This window comes from Zootoca vivipara, chromosome 2 (genome assembly GCF_965207765.1).
Source record: "Zootoca vivipara chromosome 2, rZooViv2.hap1.1, whole genome shotgun sequence".
Taxonomy (NCBI): Eukaryota; Metazoa; Chordata; class Lepidosauria; order Squamata; family Lacertidae; genus Zootoca; species Zootoca vivipara.
Genome location: NC_142584.1, coordinates 59,527,117 through 59,545,338, shown reverse-complemented (window position 1 = coordinate 59,545,338; position 18,222 = coordinate 59,527,117). Strand labels below are relative to the sequence as shown.

At 42.4% G+C, this 18,222-nt stretch overlaps 1 protein-coding gene across 5 annotated transcripts in view; it reads right to left on the bottom strand.

The window, feature by feature from the left end:
* The window catches only part of HMGXB3 (HMG-box containing 3), a 26,267-nt gene extending 8,045 nt beyond the window's left edge, over nt 1-18,222 (bottom strand). For 2 of the 5 annotated variants that reach the window (XM_088662007.1, XM_035105649.3), the window contains exons 1-15: nt 17,993-18,222; nt 16,051-16,198; nt 13,727-13,901; nt 12,522-13,082; nt 12,076-12,174; nt 10,546-10,677; nt 9,306-9,739; nt 8,816-8,991; nt 8,355-8,452; nt 7,096-7,194; nt 4,496-4,645; nt 2,612-2,913; nt 1,413-1,540; nt 1,047-1,178; nt 85-269 (exon numbers count right to left, since the gene is read on the bottom strand). In XM_088662007.1, coding sequence (XP_088518133.1) covers nt 85-269; nt 1,047-1,178; nt 1,413-1,540; nt 2,612-2,913; nt 4,496-4,645; nt 7,096-7,194; nt 8,355-8,452; nt 8,816-8,991; nt 9,306-9,739; nt 10,546-10,677; nt 12,076-12,174; nt 12,522-13,082; nt 13,727-13,901; nt 16,051-16,196 — 2,817 coding nt within the window. In that variant the 5' untranslated portion in view covers nt 16,197-16,198; nt 17,993-18,222. The remainder of the gene's footprint in view (nt 1-84; nt 270-1,046; nt 1,179-1,412; nt 1,541-2,611; nt 2,914-4,495; nt 4,646-7,095; nt 7,195-8,354; nt 8,453-8,815; nt 8,992-9,305; nt 9,740-10,545; nt 10,678-12,075; nt 12,175-12,521; nt 13,083-13,726; nt 13,902-16,050; nt 16,199-17,992) is intronic. The other 3 variants (XM_088662008.1, XM_088662006.1, XM_088662009.1) reach the window with 3 other exon arrangements.

The window sequence follows — 18,222 nt, the reverse complement described above, 5'->3', positions numbered from 1 at the left end:
CATAGTAGCACTACAAACAAATACTACGAGGAGCAGAATGCAAGGCATAACTGGAGCGTGTGACGCATGCCTAAGATAATCTACCTCGATATTTTTCAGCAGCAAAACATTTTCCACATTCCTCTGGGCTATTTCAACTTTGGGTGCGATGCCACAGACTCCACAGATCATATCATTGTAGTCTCGGACAGTGAGGCACTCAAAGGCCCAATAGCCGTTACATAGCAGTTCCTCGAGCTGAGTGAGTTCCTCGGTGCTCAGGTTTCTCTCTAGGGATAAAAAGAGAACCATTTAACTAGTCAGGAAGCCTCAGACAATCGCCATCCCTAAGAATGGGATTTTGTGGGAAGGACAATAGAATAAATGGTAATAGGACTTTCCCCCTTTTCCACATTCTATTGCATAAAGAAGAATGTTTGCACTGACACAACAGTCAGTCACAACGGCTGGGAAACCATGGCCGAGCAAAAAGAAAGTCAGCTTCATTCAGTATCTTTCACATTCTATTCTTGGAAAAGCAGAAGAAAAAGTACCCAATGATCAAGTGAAGGCAACTTTACACTGGCAGCAAATCCCTTTCCAAAGATGTCAGACAATCCTGCTGGGTAGGTTCTGTAGTCTCATCTTCTGCATATTTTGGGACACAGGAAAAGCATTCATTCATGGTCTTTCAGCCGACATCATACCAGCAGGCCCTTTTGCCTATAGTCCTGTGTAGCTAAAATACTAATCTCTCTTACAAAGCCCTCCATTCCATAATAGTCAGCTGATTAAATAAAGCATCCAGGTAATCTGCTAAAATAGTCCTGGATTAGCCACTGTTTTCTCAAGGATTGACTCAACAGTCACAACTGCTGAGTAGATTTCTGAATGAATTAACAGGCGTTGTCACAAACTCATCAAATAAAGTGGAGCGGAATTTGAAAAGAGCTGGTTGGAAAAAGCCAATTACTTTAAACCCCCTCACAGAAAAAAACATCCTATTTCCAAGCAAACTAAGGGTGCAAAGCTGTTGGGAAAGAAAAGAGAAAGAGAAATATCAATACCGGTCTGTTCCTGCACAGATTCCAAGATGCTGCTGACTGCCACTTTAGGATCCTCTCCGAGTTTAATATGATTTCTTATTGTAAACAGAAGGTCCAGGCTCACCAAAAGCTTGTTGCCCACATTAAACAAGCCTACAATTGAAAACAAAAACAAAGACAGCTCTTACTATGGATTTAGACATTCAGAAGATAGCTCAGATCCCAAGTTCAGAAACTCTGTTCACATTCAAGCACACAGCGCAACCTCGTGAAGAAGAAACACATGAAAACCACAACAGAAGAACAGAATGCACATGTCACACTTTTATACACCTCCCTTTGAAGCTTAGGGCTCCCATATACTAGTTTATTGATACAGTTTCTTACCGGTGTATATATCATTGAAGCTGTGGAGGGCCAAGCACTGCACATTCACGCACACCTTGAGCTGAGCAGTGACTACCTGCAGCCGATTAGCTGTCAACAACCAGCACTCTTGAGGACCCGCAAGAGAACTATGACAATAGATGGAAAGGAAATTGTTTTCAATTTAAGAAATGCCAGGAAAGACAGAAGTAGGATCAAACGCTTAGCTGAAAGTAGTTACCTTGCTTAACCCCTTCCTGGAAATCTAAACACAGCCTAAAACACAGGTTATCTCCAATTGGGGGGGGGCACCCTGATGGTGTGTTTGAAGTGTATTTTGTGGTTTCATATTTTGATTTTATTCTGTGAACTGCCATGAGACCTCCAGGTACAGGGCGGAATATAAATTCAATGAGTAAATAATAATAAATCTATATAATATTTGTTTATTCACAAGCAATTATTTTATACCACTGAATATAATAAAATCTCTAAGTAGTTTGCCAATAAAAAGACAACAGTAAATATTTTCTTAGATTCAGTCTAAAAACAAAAACACAAATGTATGTCACAGATAAAACTCAGCATAAAAAAGAAGAAAAACTGCAGGCAGATTTGTCTGCTTCTTTCTCATATTTCTTAGTACATAATCTGTAAATAGAACAAACGAGCTAGAATCCACAGAAGCAATGCCTCTTTAGACGGCACCTCCACCCTACTATGGGTACATAGATGCAGAAAATCTGGATGTTCAAATCACACTTCATTTTCTCAAGGAAAAAGAGAGAGAAGGAAATATAATTCTAGTTTCGGGGCCTGCGGTATGTCTGGAGAAAGTGACACACAGACATAGCATAGCGGCCAATAGCCTTACCAGTCCTGGCAGACTAGCTTGTCCAAGTGATTTGATTTGTCAGTTTTGTTCACTACCAATGAGGCACGTGTGACTAAAATGTAAATGCTACACTTTACTTAAGATTTGAAATGCATGAACTGGTCCTGACAGCAAGGAGAATTTTCTTTTAAAGAGCAATCCCTCTAGAATAGGAGCAGGGAACCTGTGGCCTCCAGGTATTGCTCAGTCAGAAACACCCCCCCCCACACACACACACACAAACCTCAGCCATAGACTGACTGGAGCTGGGAGTACAGTGACATTTGGAGACACCCCACCACCACCTGCTTGAGAAGAATGGCAATCAATGCAATTCTTCACTCACTTTGGTCCTCCTTTGAACAAAGGGCTGCTACAGAGAAGGCACTGGGATGATGGAAACTCGTAATAGTTTGACCAAGAGGTCTGCTCAATGGTGACCGTCTCCTCATTCATATTGGATAGAATGAGCCGCGAACTATTGAGTTCATGAATCAGTGCAAAAACATCAGCCAGCTCCGATTCGTTCTCCGGTATCTGTATTACTTTGCGAAGAAGCTGTAAGGTGGACTGACGCTGGACTTCTTTTTGGGACTGAATTAGAGGCTCACTGGTGTTCAGCACATCTGCAGGGGTAGAGGTGACCTCCTAGAAATAAAGATTCATTTTGATTATCTGCCAAGATGTTTGTGCAAATGTGCAAAATAGTCTTCCATTATTAACCTGCCGCCTGCTAACTACAGAAGGTCTAAGAAGTGCAGCTTCAAATTTCAATTTAAATTCAATCCAATAACCTTTATTAGGGATAACAGACCAATGTTTTTCGAACATATTCTATTAAAATATTTAAAATATGGACTCAACAAATAAGACCAATATTAATTAAATCATTAACTCTAGAATTCAATACTAATACATAAAAAAGATTAAAACTTCTCTTAATAAACCTTAGTTAAAACAACAATTGATATAAATGATATAACAGTTTTATAATGCTGCATTACTATTTAACTAAGATCCCTAATCCTCTTTATGATAGCTTAATCTTTCTATAGGGACTGAACTTAAAAATTCGGCTACAAATTTAGTACATCAAGGAATTGGAAATTAAGTACATCAAGGAACACTAGGGGGCTCTTTAGGATAGTAAAACAAAACACATTTTGCTTTAGTGAATTTACACCACAACAGTGTGTCAATCTGCAGTATTAAAGTTGAAGGGCAGATGGAAAGAGGTGAAGAGACAACTACAATGAAAACTTAATTAAAAGGGGAACAGTTCAGAGTTTTCTCTTAAAAGACCAATGCAGAATCACAGATAATTACACAGCCCAGCATTTTAACCATGGTTAAAGGTTCAGGAATGTGCCACAATATAAGACAGTCCTTTCCAACACCCTCCATTATTGCATGCAAATTGTACCATCTGATTATATCAATGGTAAGAGTTAGCTCATCACGTTAGCTGATTGTAGAGTCCTCTGCTAACCAAGATTTGTAGCCAGCTTCAAACCCTGATTAAGAGCACACCCTCAAAGTAGTTTGCCAACTATGGCTAACAGTGCCAATAAAATCCTGAACCGTGGTTAACTCTTAACCAGAAGAGATAATTCATGAATGAGAGGGGAGGAGCTGGGATCGGAGCATGTGATCCCAGCACCCACCCACAAACCCTTCACCAAGGTTACAGTTGCAGCAAAGCAACAGCACAGAGCACAAAGATTTTAAAGAAAATGCAGATAGCATAACGGATACTAGAAGCTGCCAAGAGTGGCTGGGGAAACCCAGTCAGAAGGGCGGGGTACAAATAATAATATATTATTATTATTTCCCCTTGAATTATTTTTCAGATTTTTCCCCAACCCCCTGAAAGTCTCCCAAGAATTCTTGCCTCTGCCCTACCACACAGCCTTTTAATAGGAAACAAGTCTTACTTTTTATATAGCATAAAAACCAAAAATAAAAACCCACAGCAGCCAAGGAATTCATCTTCCCAAAATTAAGTCTACTTTTCTCTCTCTTTATACAGCACTGAAAAGTAAACCAGAATGGTATCAAGAACTAATAGTTATAACATGTGGCCTCTAAACACATTTGTCATACAACCCAACCAGATAATTTTACTAAGAAACAAGTCCCACCACATTCAAAACCACAGGCCAATAGGAAAGAGATTTCTAGCGTAGATTTCTAGGAGTTTTTTTTTTTAAAAAAAGCAGCCACAACTCACCAGGGATTTTGCTGTTTTCTCAGCCCTGTCTTTGGCAAGATTGTAGCCACAACTGGGACAGATCCTTGGTTTATGCCGATTGGTGTATACGTAACTGCAAGAAGGATTCTTACATTTCCCTCTGCCACGTGAAGTGGCCAACCCCAAGTCCTAGAAAGAAAGACAGACCAAATATTTATCCAATCTGCTTTACACGTACCAGGAGGATACTAGACCTACAGAACTTGCTACACGACCCACTTTCCCGGAACACATAAAAATCAGCAATGGCATTAGTCACCACACCAACAGAGGATTGGAGGATTGGCCAGAGGATTGGAGAAGATCAGTCTACATCCCAATTCCAAAGAAGGGCAGTGCCAAAGAATGCTGCAACTACCGCACAATTGCGCTCATTTCACACGCTAGCAAGGTTATGCTTAAAATTCTACAAGGCAGGCTTAGGCAGTATGTGGACCGAGAACTCCCAGAAGTGCAAGCTGGATTTCGAAAGGGCAGAGGAACCAGAGACCAAATAGCAAACATGCGCTGGATTATGGAGAAAGCTAGAGAGTTCCAGAAAAACGTCTACTTCTGCTTCATTGACTATGCAAAAGCCTTTGACTGTGTCGACCACAGCAAACTATGGCAAGTTCTTAAAGAAATGGGAGTGCCTGATCACCTCATCTGTCTCCTGAGAAATCTCTATGTGGGACAAGAAGCTACAGTTAGAACTGGATATGGAACAACTGATTGGTTCAAAATTGGGAAAGGAGTACGACAAGGTTGTATATTGTCTCCCTGCTTATTTAACTTATATGCAGAATTCATCATGCGAAAGGCTGGACTAGATGAATCCCAAGCCGGAATTAAGATTGCCGGAAGAAATATCAACAACCTCAGATATGCAGATGACACAACCTTGATGGCAGAAAGCGAGGAGGAATTAAAGAACCTTTTAATGAGGGTGAAAGAGGAGAGCGCAAAATATGGTCTGAAGCTCAACATCAAAAAAACCAAGATCATGGCCACTGGTCCCATCACCTCCTGGCAAATAGAAGGGGAAGAAATGGAGGCAGTGAGAGATTTTACTTTCTTGGGCTCCTTGATCACTGCAGATGGTGACAGCAGTCACGAAATTAAAAGACGCCTGCTTCTTGGGAGAAAAGCAATGACAAACCTAGACAGCATCTTAAAAAGCAGAGACATCACCTTGCCGACAAAGGTCCGTATAGTTAAAGCTATGGTTTTCCCAGTAGTGATGTATGGAAGTGAGAGTTGGACCATAAAGAAGGCTGATCGCCGAAGAATTGATGCTTTTGAATTATGGTGCTGGAGGAGACTCTTGAGAGTCCCATGGACTGCAAGAAGATCAAACCTATCCATTCTTAAGGAAATCAGCCCTGAGTGCTCCCTGGAAGGACAGATCGTGAAGCTGAGGCTCCAATACTTTGGCCACCTCATGAGAAGAGAAGAATCCTTGGAAAAGACCCTGATGTTGGGAAAGATTGAGGGCACTAGGAGAAGGGGACGACAGAGGACAAGATGGTTGGACAGTGTTCTCGAAGCTACGAACATGAGTTTGACCAAACTGCGGGAGGCAGTGCAAGACAGGAGTGCCTGGCGTGCTCTGGTCCATGGGGTCACGAAGAGTCGGACACGACTAAACGACTAAACAACAACAACACCACACCAACAACCACAGAATACTGTTTGCTTCAGTATTAACAAAAATTATCACAAGCATTTAGCTAGATGGTGTTCAAGCAAACATATAATAGGGTTAGGGTTGGATGCTAGTTTTGATGAAGGGGAAAACAGAAGCAGAATTCCATTAAGATGTCATGGAAAACCATGTTCAAAAGAGATTAACGTCAAGTAAGATAACCTGTACACTTTCCATTTCAGTGCACCACTATGAACCACCAGCTGGTGAGAAGTGAAACCCACACATGCTCTCTGACTAGAAGCTGTGATGTTTCAGGGCAAATCAAACTGCAAATGCTTATGAATGGAAAGGGAGGTAGAAGCTGACCTAGAAACCAGTTCATAAGGGGCTGTGCAGTTCAAAGCATGGGCAACACCACCTTGTGCTTTCAGTAGAAGTCAGCTAAAAATCAGTACCAGTTAAGAAAGTTTATACAACTAAACCAGCCTCAGTTCTTAGCCAGTTCCTGAAATAAGAAGCTTCAAAACTTTGAAGTGCTTTGAAAGACAATATCAAAGATGATAACCACAGCAAAACTGTGGCCTACTTTTTAAAACAGACAAGGGGTTCTCATTTGAGGAAAATCATGCACCTGGCAACAGAAAGCAAAAATAAATAAAGCCACATACAGCGGTACCTCGGGTTACAGACGCTTCAGATTACAGATGCTTCAGATTACAGACTCTGCTAACCCAGAAATAGTACCTCAGGTTAAGAACTTTGCTTCAGGATGAGAACAGAAACCGTGTGGCGGCGGTGCAGTGGCAGCGGGAGGCCCCATTAGCTAAAGTGGCACCTCAGTTTAAGAACAGTTTCAGGTTAAGAACGGACCTCTGAAACGAATTAAGTTCTTAACCTGAAGTACCACTGTATTGCATTCTCCTAAGGTGTTGCAGAGTCAAAGGATTCTCACCAAGGTTACAGTGCAGCTGTACTTATAGGAAGGGAATACATCTGGTTTGACCTCCACCACTTTGACGTGAGATGCTGAGCTGTCTGTGCTGCCACGGAGCTTTCAATGGAGATCAAGGAGGCAAGAGAAAAATAAGACTCAAGTCATATGCATTGTTGGAAATTCTACTAGGCTGCCATCTGTACCTGACATACTTCTGAATATTTCCCTACACATATCACCAGGATACCAGTCTCTACTTTACAGCAGAGCCCTCCCAAGGCAGCTTATATACCAAAACAAAACATGAAACATCTCACGCCAATAAAAGCAAACCATTCATATGTTTTACTATTCATTTTCACCTTTATGTAAATATATAGAGCAAGTTGCTGTCTGAAGGCCAGTTTGTACTATGCATGGCCTGTAAATGCAATGCACAGGAGCAGCCTAAAACTTGCAGACCTTAGCATTTCTCCAAAATTAAGCCTAACATTCCCAGAGGTTATTGACTGCACAAATTGTGAACAAAGGCTGAAAACATATGCTTTAGCTCAAGTAGGCCCAGCTCATATAACTGTCTGCCACAGAATTGGGGTGGATGGATTATGTGAGCAGAGTTTATGAAGTCTACACCCAAATCTTACAGTTCATACAACACATGGTGAGAAGGTTGCAAGCAAAGCCAAGTCTTGTTCCCAGCACGAACTGACCTTGAAACGACTTCACTAGTAATAGAACAGGCCACAATACTCAATATATATATATATACTGAAATTTCTCCTAGAGACCATAATAGTGTAGAAGGTCAGACCAGGATGGGGAAAGGCCAGATCAAACCCCCACTCTGCACTCTGGTCCAAACACATCCCCTCAGTCAAGCTACCTTGTTGTGAGGATAAAATGGAGGGGTGGGGACTATGTATACAGTCTGTGATTCTTAGAGGAAGGGTGGGATTAAAGTGCATAATAGATAAATAAAGCAATTAAAAAGATTACACAGTATCACACATGCTACTGAGTATTTTTATTTTATTTTAAGAAGCATTTGCAAAGTATAATGCAAGAAGCATTTCCAAGCTCCTGAAGTTCATGCTCATGGCCCAATGAACTGAAATTTGTAGGCCAGAGCCTGATGTTTGCAGGATAAGCCACACTAAAGAGTTATGTAAACTAATCCCTCCACCACTTTACATGAAAAAAACTGAATTCTGTAACATGCTAACAATTACATTCCTAGACAATAGAAGAGCATGAATTTAGGCAAAAAACACCATTACCTTGTGCTTTTCAATGATGGGTGGTTGCAGAGGAGACTGGCCCAGCTGCTTCAGAGTGCTAGGCTTCAGTCCTGAGATTCTTACACAGGAGTTTTTTTCTTAAATAAAAAACAAGCATGGAACGTTTAACATATGTGAACAACACACATCAAGATTTTGCATTTTACACTGACTGGTCTAGCAAATGCAATGTGGGATGTGGTGTAGCAAAATCACTTCTAAAACTCAAAGAGACCAAAGCACAGATTTGCAGGCTTTCTTTTCTTACAAGCATTTGCGAAAGTGACAGTCCTGGAAACATAAAACTGCTTCGATGGGAACTCACGACCCAAGCCTTCTCGTCATTCAGTGGCACTCACAGTCACACCCCGCCAGCATAATTCTAGGTACAACAATTCAAGTCCTGCCATTCAGAAAGCACTGTTTCCCTCACCACACACAAACAGGAACCCTTGTTTTACCATTGTTTGTAAATGGCTGCCTGCAAGCGGGCTGCTCTGTGTTGGTTTCTCTCGCCACACTGACAGGGGCAGGCAAAATTGCCCTCGTGGGTCTTGCTGCGGCCAGTAAGGAAGGCTTGGGCTTTGCTTTGCTCTTCTGCTCCTGCCCTTTGGGTGCAGTGCCAAGAGCTTCAGCTCTGAAAAGAGAAGAAATGCAGTTGAGAATTCCACAGTTCAGCTATGCCAGCAGCAGTCACAACCTGCTTGAGAAGCAAGGTGGCTGCCTTGTAATTTATATGAGGCTTGCCATCTGTCAAAAAAGAGACACTAAAATATAGATAGCATTGACTCAAAGGTGTCAATACAAGCGTGCTTAAAGAGCTACTCTGAAAAGCCCAGAAGGCAAAAATGTCCTTGGAGCGCACCAAGAAAATCATTTGGAGCCAAAAGTGTAATTAGCAGTGCAAGACATGCCAATGTCTACGGTATATTTAACACAAAATCGACTTACCCTGTTGGATGTTTTGTGGCAGAAGCTGGATTTGAAGGGGAGCTGGCAGCACTCACTACCTCCACCAATGTCTGTGCCTCCAGCCCTTCGTTCTCCCTGTCCTTCTGTTCTAATAAAGGCTCCGCCTGTACAATGCCCTCTTGAAGTTGAATAACAGCCGTTGTGTTTCCTTGCTCCTTTGGCTGCATGTTGTTTGCAAGGATGTGAGCCTCCGAGATGATCACTTCTTCCCATTCTGTTTCCTGCACCTGCTGCCCAGAAGGGGCAGCATTCAGAAGCTGAGTAACAGCTTCAGAGCTCTCCAGCATAGATTTGGAGGCACTGTCGTGAACCACAGCCTGTCCCAAGGCTAATGGCTGCTGACTTTTTTTGGGCCCCAATGTCTTTATAGGTACACCAGAAGTTGGCTCAGTTTTGCCTTTAGGCTGCTTCTCCTGAAATGCAAAGCACATTCCAAGTCAGCATCACATATATTTCATATTGCATTAAAATCCATTCAGTAAACAATAACTGGCAGGCATGGAGAATGAAAACGTGAAATTCTCCAGGGCTGAAAATGTGAAATAAATATCAATTCGTCAGATGATGTGAGACCATGTAAAAAATAAAAATAAAATTCTTTGAGAAATTCAGCTAATTTTTAATAGGCTTATTTACTTTAAAAAACACCCTGTGGGACAACAGGAAATACACACTGATTCCTGATTTCATCAGGCACTAATGCCTTGGGCTTTAATTTGGATTGTAGATTAGATATTTTTATGTGCATTTAATAGGTCAAAAGAAGGGATATAAAATATTTGAATAAATAACTAAATAAGAATGGTTGATCTAGTATCATTCTTCACCTTCATTTAACTGTGCCAAGCTGGAGCAGGAGGGGAGCAGCTCAGGTTTTTAATCACAGCAGTTCAAAAACAAACTTAATTTTTAAAAAGGAGTTAGAGCAGAAAGCAATGGCTGATTTGAGTTTATTAGACCCAACTCAGCCTGAGATAGAAAAAGGACACCCCAAATATGTTTTCCACTTGTAGAATTATGAAAGAAATTGCTTTGAGTATTTTTGACAGTATGGAGTCAACCCTCCCCACATTCTTCTTGCCAACAACAATGGCTCTGAAGAGTCACCATTTCAATAAAGAAACCATTCCATAGCATCACTTACTTTACGCATTAAAAGCCAAGAATAAACACAAAAAGTGAGGTGCAAGGTCACATTTCCTACAATCAGGAAACATACCTTTGGGATCCATTTGCCTCCCAGAAAGTTCCCACACATTGGACATTTGGGTGGCTTGTGTCTGGTCACATATGTGAATGTACAGCCAGGGTTGGTGCAATTCCCATGCCCTCTGCGGGTGTAGGTAGTTGTCTGAAGTGAGAGGGTATGGATTATTTTACCAGAACGACATCACAATTGGAAGTTTCCTTCCTGTCATTATGTACAGTATATTCAAACATCATTAAAAGACTGCATCACGACAGTAGCATAGAATCACTCTCATTACTTCGCTCGGATCCTTGTTCTGCATGGCAACTAGAGCAGATCATTTTACCCAGTTATCAGGTTGATAAGCCAGCAATACTGCCATTTTCACTTTTGACGATACTAAAATGCTGAAGAGTAACTTTACAAACAACCCCCCAGCTCACATTCTGTAATTCACACAAAACAGTTGTCAAAAGTGAGCATGGTCACAGACAAAAAGCACACACAGAGGCATACTCACAGACAGACATACACCCACAAGTGTTCTAACCTCACCAGCAATGAAGGTTGTGTTTTTTTATTGGGTTTTTTAAAAGAATTGTAGCCTTCTATTGGAGAAGGCCTTTTTCAAGCCAAATTATGGCATGAGTGGCATTTCCGGAGGAGTCACAGGTAAGGAGGGCAGGATTAACCCTCACCACCTCATGTATTAAGGGACCCAGGTGGCACTGTGGTTAAACCACTGAGCCTAGGGCTTGCTGATCAGAAGGTTGGCGGTTCGAATCCCTGTGACAGGGTGAGCTCCCGTTGCTTGGTCCCAGCTCCTGCCAACCTAGCAGTTCGAAAGCACGTCAAAATGCAAGTAGATAAATAGGAACCGCTACAGCGGGAAGGTAAACGGCGTTTCCATGTGCTGCTCTGGTTTGCCAGAAGCGGCTTTGTCATGATGGCCACATGACCGGAAGCTATACGCCAGCTCCCTCGGCCAATAATGCGAGATGAGCGCGCAACCCCAGAGTCGGTCACGACTGGACCTAATGGTCAGGGGTCCCTTTACCTTTACCTCATGTATTATATGTTGCATATATGCAAAGGTTTTGGGATAAACCCTAGGTGCAGGGGTTTTCCCCCCGCCATGGGCTGGTCCACCATCCCTCAAACCATGTAGAGGGCAGGACTAGATTTTTTGGGGAAAGAAGAAGAATGAATTCCTATTTGTGGGGACAAATAACCCCAAGATGCATTTTAAATAAAAGGACACATTCTACTCATGCAAAAACACGCTGATTCTCGGACCATCTGCGGGCTGGATTGAGAAGCTGATTGGGCCGCATCCAGCCCCCGGGCCTTAGGTTGCCTACCCCTGCCCTAGCATCTCCTGCAAAAGGACTGGAAAACCCAAAGAACTGAAAATCCAGAGGAACAGTAATATTCTAAAAGATTGATCATTTGATTCAGTATAAGACAGTGGCTTAGTATGTTCTAGACCTAACTAAAAGCAATACATGAAAAATGAAGAGCCTTTCCAAGAGAGATGGCATCAGCACTTCCTTTACTGACCAGTTTGATTGATGTTGGATTTTCCAAAGCAGAATGGGCTGGCAGAGGTAGCATAATGAACTGAGCAGTAGGCGTTGACGAATTACTTTCTTCTCTGTCCTACAAGAGAAGAGAGAAGCAGGTTGTGTGTGTTTTCTATGTTCTAGCAATTTTACTGCACGTCCTCCCAGCCCCATTAATATAAAATTTACAAAACACCAGGGCAGTGGTAGTTAAGACCTACAGATGCAGCCATCTTGATCTGTTCAATAAGCTACAGGACTGGATAAATTTTGTTTTGCAATTATTCAACAGAGTGACCAGCAACAAGAATAAGGCTGAAATCTAGGCAAATTACATTAGGTATCTGTCCCATTGAACCAGCGGAATTTATTTCCCAGTAAAAATGCACTGGATCACCCAGTAAGGAAAGCCAAGAGGAAAAAACTTTCAAAAGCTTTACTTACTCTTCTGGTCACCACAGCTACAACAGAGAGACCCTCTGAAGACTGTGGCTGGGCCACAGCAATGCCTCCATTGGAGGCATCCGAACTGTTTACCAGGGTCTCTTCAATAACCACGCTAGCTGCTTGATAGGGATAGCCATCGCTTACTTCCAAAGAGGCTTCATCCAGGAGAATATCTCCAGCCCCTTTGTGTGTAGCAGGACTGACATAATGAGACAAGATCTCCGATGCAACGACTTCTTCAATTGTGTCCGACTGAACAAATGAGGCTGGGTCTTCTGAAACCCCTTCAATGGCAATGCACTGCTCAGAAATGCCAATGTGGCTGGAATCTACAGAGAGGATGTTCTGCACGGTGCTGTGGGAAACACCTGTGACATTGGTAGAAGCTGTCAGTCCTTCTGATGCTGTTTGGCCCTGGGTGACGCAGAGTTCCAAGTGCTTGCTTCTCTCCTCCTGAAGAGAGCCTTTGGGGATAATTATGTAATCTGAACGCGGGAGGATTTTACGGAAACCTGGAATGTCTGGAACCACAGCAGTCAGGGAAGACAACTTTGAGTTCTGTGGAAAAGGGCAAACAAGGGGCATGAGGACACATCAGTTTGTTTGCTGTTTGTCTACCCTGCTGTAAACTGTTCTTTTACTGTAAACAAGACAAGAGTTCTCTCAAGCACTCAAAGAGTTTGGATTATTTCTGAAACAAACTTAGTTTTCCCACCACAAATTTACGAGGCACACTACATTCCTGCTTCCCTTGTACGTTCAGGGAGAGATCTAACATAGAGCGAAAGGGCATTTGCTCATGCAAGGAGGATTCTCCTTCCTTTCAAAGGGCATGAGGACACATCAGTTTGGCTATTTTAATGCATTCTTGGCATATCAAATAAGCAGCAACAGCAAAATTCTACCAATACTTCCTTATCTGTTGCAAAGCCTAGGGATAAGCTATGCACACATACCTCAAACATGTGTGTGCAGTCATTTCAGAAACTCAATGAAACTTAGATGCTCCTCCATACCAAAAAAAAAGTTATTCCTGGCTACCTCTACACACAAGTACTGTGTAAGCAGCAGAGTTTAGAAAACGCAAGTAAAAGGCCATGACGCTTTAAGTATTTTATTTCTTGCTGGTTTCGATATATAGCAAAACATAATATTTGCATGCCAGTATGTGCCATGAAAGGAAGCTACTTAGGATGAATTACCGGGTCTAGCCCTTCTTTTTCTAATTTGGCTTTCTCCAAATAATAACTCTTCTCAGCCACACTGAGCAGCTTCCAACTCTCACTGATCTTCTTGTTAATTTCAGACTGGGGAAGATGTGGGAGCTCCTGCTGAACTTTCAGGTATATGTCATAATAATATAGAAGGTATGCAGATCTGGAAAGCAAGCAAATACCAGACTTTTACACCAGTCACAAATAACAGTGACAGCAAACAAATCCACTTAAACTAGGCCAGCAATTACAGGTTTGCTTTAAAATGAACATTCAGAAAATAAAAAGGTGTTTTGTAAAGAGAAACACATTAAGATTGAAAGAGGTATTTGGTAAACAACAGTCCAACCCTATACATGATTACTTGGAAGCAACTTCAACGGGAGAATTCGGATGTCACACTAAGCCACAGATTAGCATGACAAAGATGAACCACAGTGAGCTTTGATTTTGCATCCTCCGCCCTCCTCTCTTCACTGTCCAGGAGAAGCTTTTGCTTAATCATGGCTTGTTTTGTGATCTAGAGGAACAAACTTGTGTTTTAATATTAATCATGATTTTTCCTGAAACAAGCCAACTTCAAACTGTGGGTTAGGAAGCAGGCTTGCTTGAAGAAAACTATTGTTCTTTCCCTCTTTACTTCATGTGTCCATTCCTCTCTTGCTATGTCTGGAGATGAGTTGTCTCCCTCTCAACTTTGGTCACCCAGTCAGAAAACTGACAATAGGTTCAAGACACAGGCTTTTAAAAAGTACCGTACTTCTTCCACAAAACTGATGATTAATTTTTAGAATTAATCACTATGGTGTGTGAGGATGGCCAGTAAGATGGCTTTTAAAAGGATTGGACACACGCATGGAAAACAGCTCTATCCCAGGCTAAATGGAACCTCCATGTTCCTATGCATTATTTTTCCTGCTGGGTATCTGCGGATTTACATCACTGGTGAATCCTGTATCATGCAATGCTTTCCCCCCTCCCAGTCCGAGTCCTGGATTACCAAAGAAGAAAAGCAAGAAGCTTCTGCACATGAGGCCTTTATTTCATGCCTGTCATGATCATTCACAGAGCTAGAGTTGCCATGGACCCAGTCACAATGAGGGGCTTATTCCACATAACATGAAGCCTTAACCTTCACACCCGGTCCCATTCAACCTACTATTTCAGTCCTAAAGCCCTTCATTTACAATATTATCAGTTCTGGCACTCAGAGGAGTACTGCAGGAACGGAACCCGAGAAAAACAGAGGAAATGACTGTGAGAGGGAGAGAATGAGTGTTGGCAAGGGACTGTATGACCTAAACTCACTTTTCTTTTCATGCCTTGGAAGAGTACAAGGGGCATCCAAGCATTTATTTACAGACCAGCTAATATACTCTCTACCCTGCTGTAAACTGTTCTTTTACTGTAAACAAGACAAGAGTCCTCTCAAGCACTCAAAGAGTTTGGATTATTTCTGAAACAAACTTAGTTTTCCCACCACAAATTTACAAGGCACACTACATTCCTGCTGCCCTTGTACGTTCAGGGAGAGATCTAACATAGAGCAAAAGGGCATTTGCTCATGCAAGGAGGATTCTCCTTCCTTTCACCCCACTGGTAGGTCTCAAGCCCCCACAAGATCTGCTCTGAAGGGTTGGAACAAGGTGCTAGAGGAGGTAGATTTTTGTGTGTCTCATTGTGCAAGTAGATTTGCTTTACACAAGCACGTGGACATTATTGGGTGTCACTTTAACTTCTGGAACAAATCCAACACTTTAACCTTTCCTACTGATCTTATAGCAAAAGATACTCAAATTTTCAGATACACTGGCACTGTCTTATCTCCAGTGATAATGTTATGTTTTTCAATTAAGATCCATGGGAGAGTGATTTCTATTCTCAGCCCTAAGGCCCTGTTGATTTTTCTTACCTCTTTACAAAGAAGACCTACTTTACTTAAATATTTAACTAGCTGACAGCGGATAAGTGTAGACAAATGCACAGAATTCAGGACAGACTAGTGAGTGGTCTAGCAGAAAAGGGGTGGAGTAGCCTGTGCCCAGCAAAGAAACCAAATCACTGCAAAGGAGGAAATCTCCCTCTTCCCAAGGCAGAAAGCTGCTAGAGGAGGGATGGAGCTTTCTGGCCCACCTCTTCTGGTCCTTCTCGCCCAGCAGACTAGCAAAATATTTTGCAAGCTAGTTACTTTTGTGGACTTCTACAAAGCTGACATTTTTGGAAAAAGGAATGCACACTTTAAAAAAAGAGTTCTCTTAGATAGAAAGCTCTTCACACGATATACATCCATTTAGGAGGGAGATATCACCCACCTGGGCTTCTTAGTCTTTTCCCCTTGATCTCCAGGACTTCTATATTTCTTCTTCTTTTTAGATGGCACTGGAGAAGCAAAGGTGTATGTGCTTTCTATTTCTTCCATTACTACAGTAACTTCACTGCCATCATATGGAGCTTCCATTGCTATGGAAAAATTCTAAAAAGTTATACACTCTTCAAATCATTACTGGTCATAAAGCCATAACAATAATAATCAAAGCTGAAAGATCCATGCTGAGTTTGAACTATTTCTTTCAAAACATAGTACAGAAATTGAATGTACTTCTGACATCCTCCAGGCATTGTGGGATCTAAATGTCTCTTGAAACTGGACACTCAAATTGAGCCCTAAGCAGCTGCCACTCAATGTATTGAGAGCATTTATAAAATAAGCCTAAAGCCATTTCACACAAAATTGCTTCATACATGGATATTAGTTATTACACATTATTCTGTTGCATGCACATGTAGCAAAGGTACATCAAACAGCAGATGTGCAACACGTGCACAGTTGCAATTGCCTTATGGGCGTAAATTAGATGACAACATACATCCAATTACCCTACATAGAAGTAATGCTGGTGTAGAAAATAAAATTGCTCTGTTTGAAGCAGCCCTTAGTATCTGAACTGGATTATTATGGTTGAATGTTTCATTTTAAAAAGTGCAGCTGTTCATTCATGAATACAGCAGCAAAACAAGAGAGACTTAACATGAGGACTAAACATGGTGATTTGTAGTGCACTAAAACTTGGAAATCTGCCCCAATAGTTTATGGGGTTTTTTCTGCTCAGTAAAATGTTTAAAGCATGTTTACAGTGGCTCCCTTGAAAAAAATTAACTAAACGATAATGGTAGTGCTTTTTTTCTTAAAGAAAAAAAAGGTGCTGGTACTCACCATGAAGTTGTTACAGTACACCTTTAACATTTGGGGGCGGGGGGAGGTTCCAGTACTGTGTACCCTTGAGTGCACCCAGAGAAAAAACACTGGACAATGCCATCCTATATACATGTAATTATATTCAAAATTTTAAAAAAATAGTCTCAGTATACTTATAGATAAGTTACATAAAGGAAGTTTATTTACACTAAAGTCAAGAGGGCCTTTCTCTGTAGTAGCCATATGCAAAAGGAAGTACCATACTTGTCTCAATCAGAATTGTGTCCCCACTTTGTTTGTATAGAAGCCTATCTACTTAGGAATGTTTCAATTGCCCCCCCCCCCAGTTGAAACAGACACCAGAGCCTGTCTCAAAATATTAGAACCCAGAGCCATCCAATGCAGTCAAACAGTGGGAGATTCAAAACAGGCAAAACCAGGGCTTTTTCAGCAGGAACTCACTGGAACTCAGTTCCGGCATCTCTCAGGTGGGTGTCATTGTCATTATAAGAGAACAGGGGAGGCATTCATGGTGAGTACCAGCACCTCTTTTTCTAGAAAAATAGCACTGGGCAAAACATGAACTATGGAATTCACTACCACAAGATGTAGCACCGGCCACCAACTTGGCACGCCTTAACATGTGATCAGACAAAATCCACGGAAGATAAGGCTGTCGAGGGGTATACAACGCTCTCCAGCATCAGGGGCAACACTTATTTAACAGAACCTGTTCTGCGTTGTATATCCCCAAGCAGCAGCAAACTGTAAGAAGATGCAAACAGGTGCCGCTGCGCTCAGCTGCCGCTTGTGGGCTTCCTGCCAAGTCATCTGGCTGGCCGTGCGAAAACAGAATGAAGGGCTGGGTGGGCATTTGGGAATGCGAGCTGCAGGGCCCCCAAAGTCAGCCTCCCACTCCCCCCAGACCCACTCGATATCCTCCTGTCAGCCCCCAGCGCTGCCGCCCACAGCCTTGCGGGTGGGGACTCCACACTGCACGCCCTGCTCTGCCGGCGCTTCTGCTATTGCCGGCCAGGGCAAGTCCGGCCGGGACTCACTTGGTGAGGCGGGACCAGCCGGTCATACCCCAGCGGAGAAGAGCCCCGCTGTCCGCGCATACCGGGCAGCCACGGCCAGGCCGCTTCGCTCACGCCTCGCAAGGAAGCCTGCCAGCGGAGTCCGGCGCCTCCGTAGCTGTTCAACGCCTTGCTAAGAGCAGCTCCAGAGCACAGCTTTAAGCACCAGCGCCGTGCCGGAAGTTCTTCTCCTGAGAGTTCTTCCTGTGTCT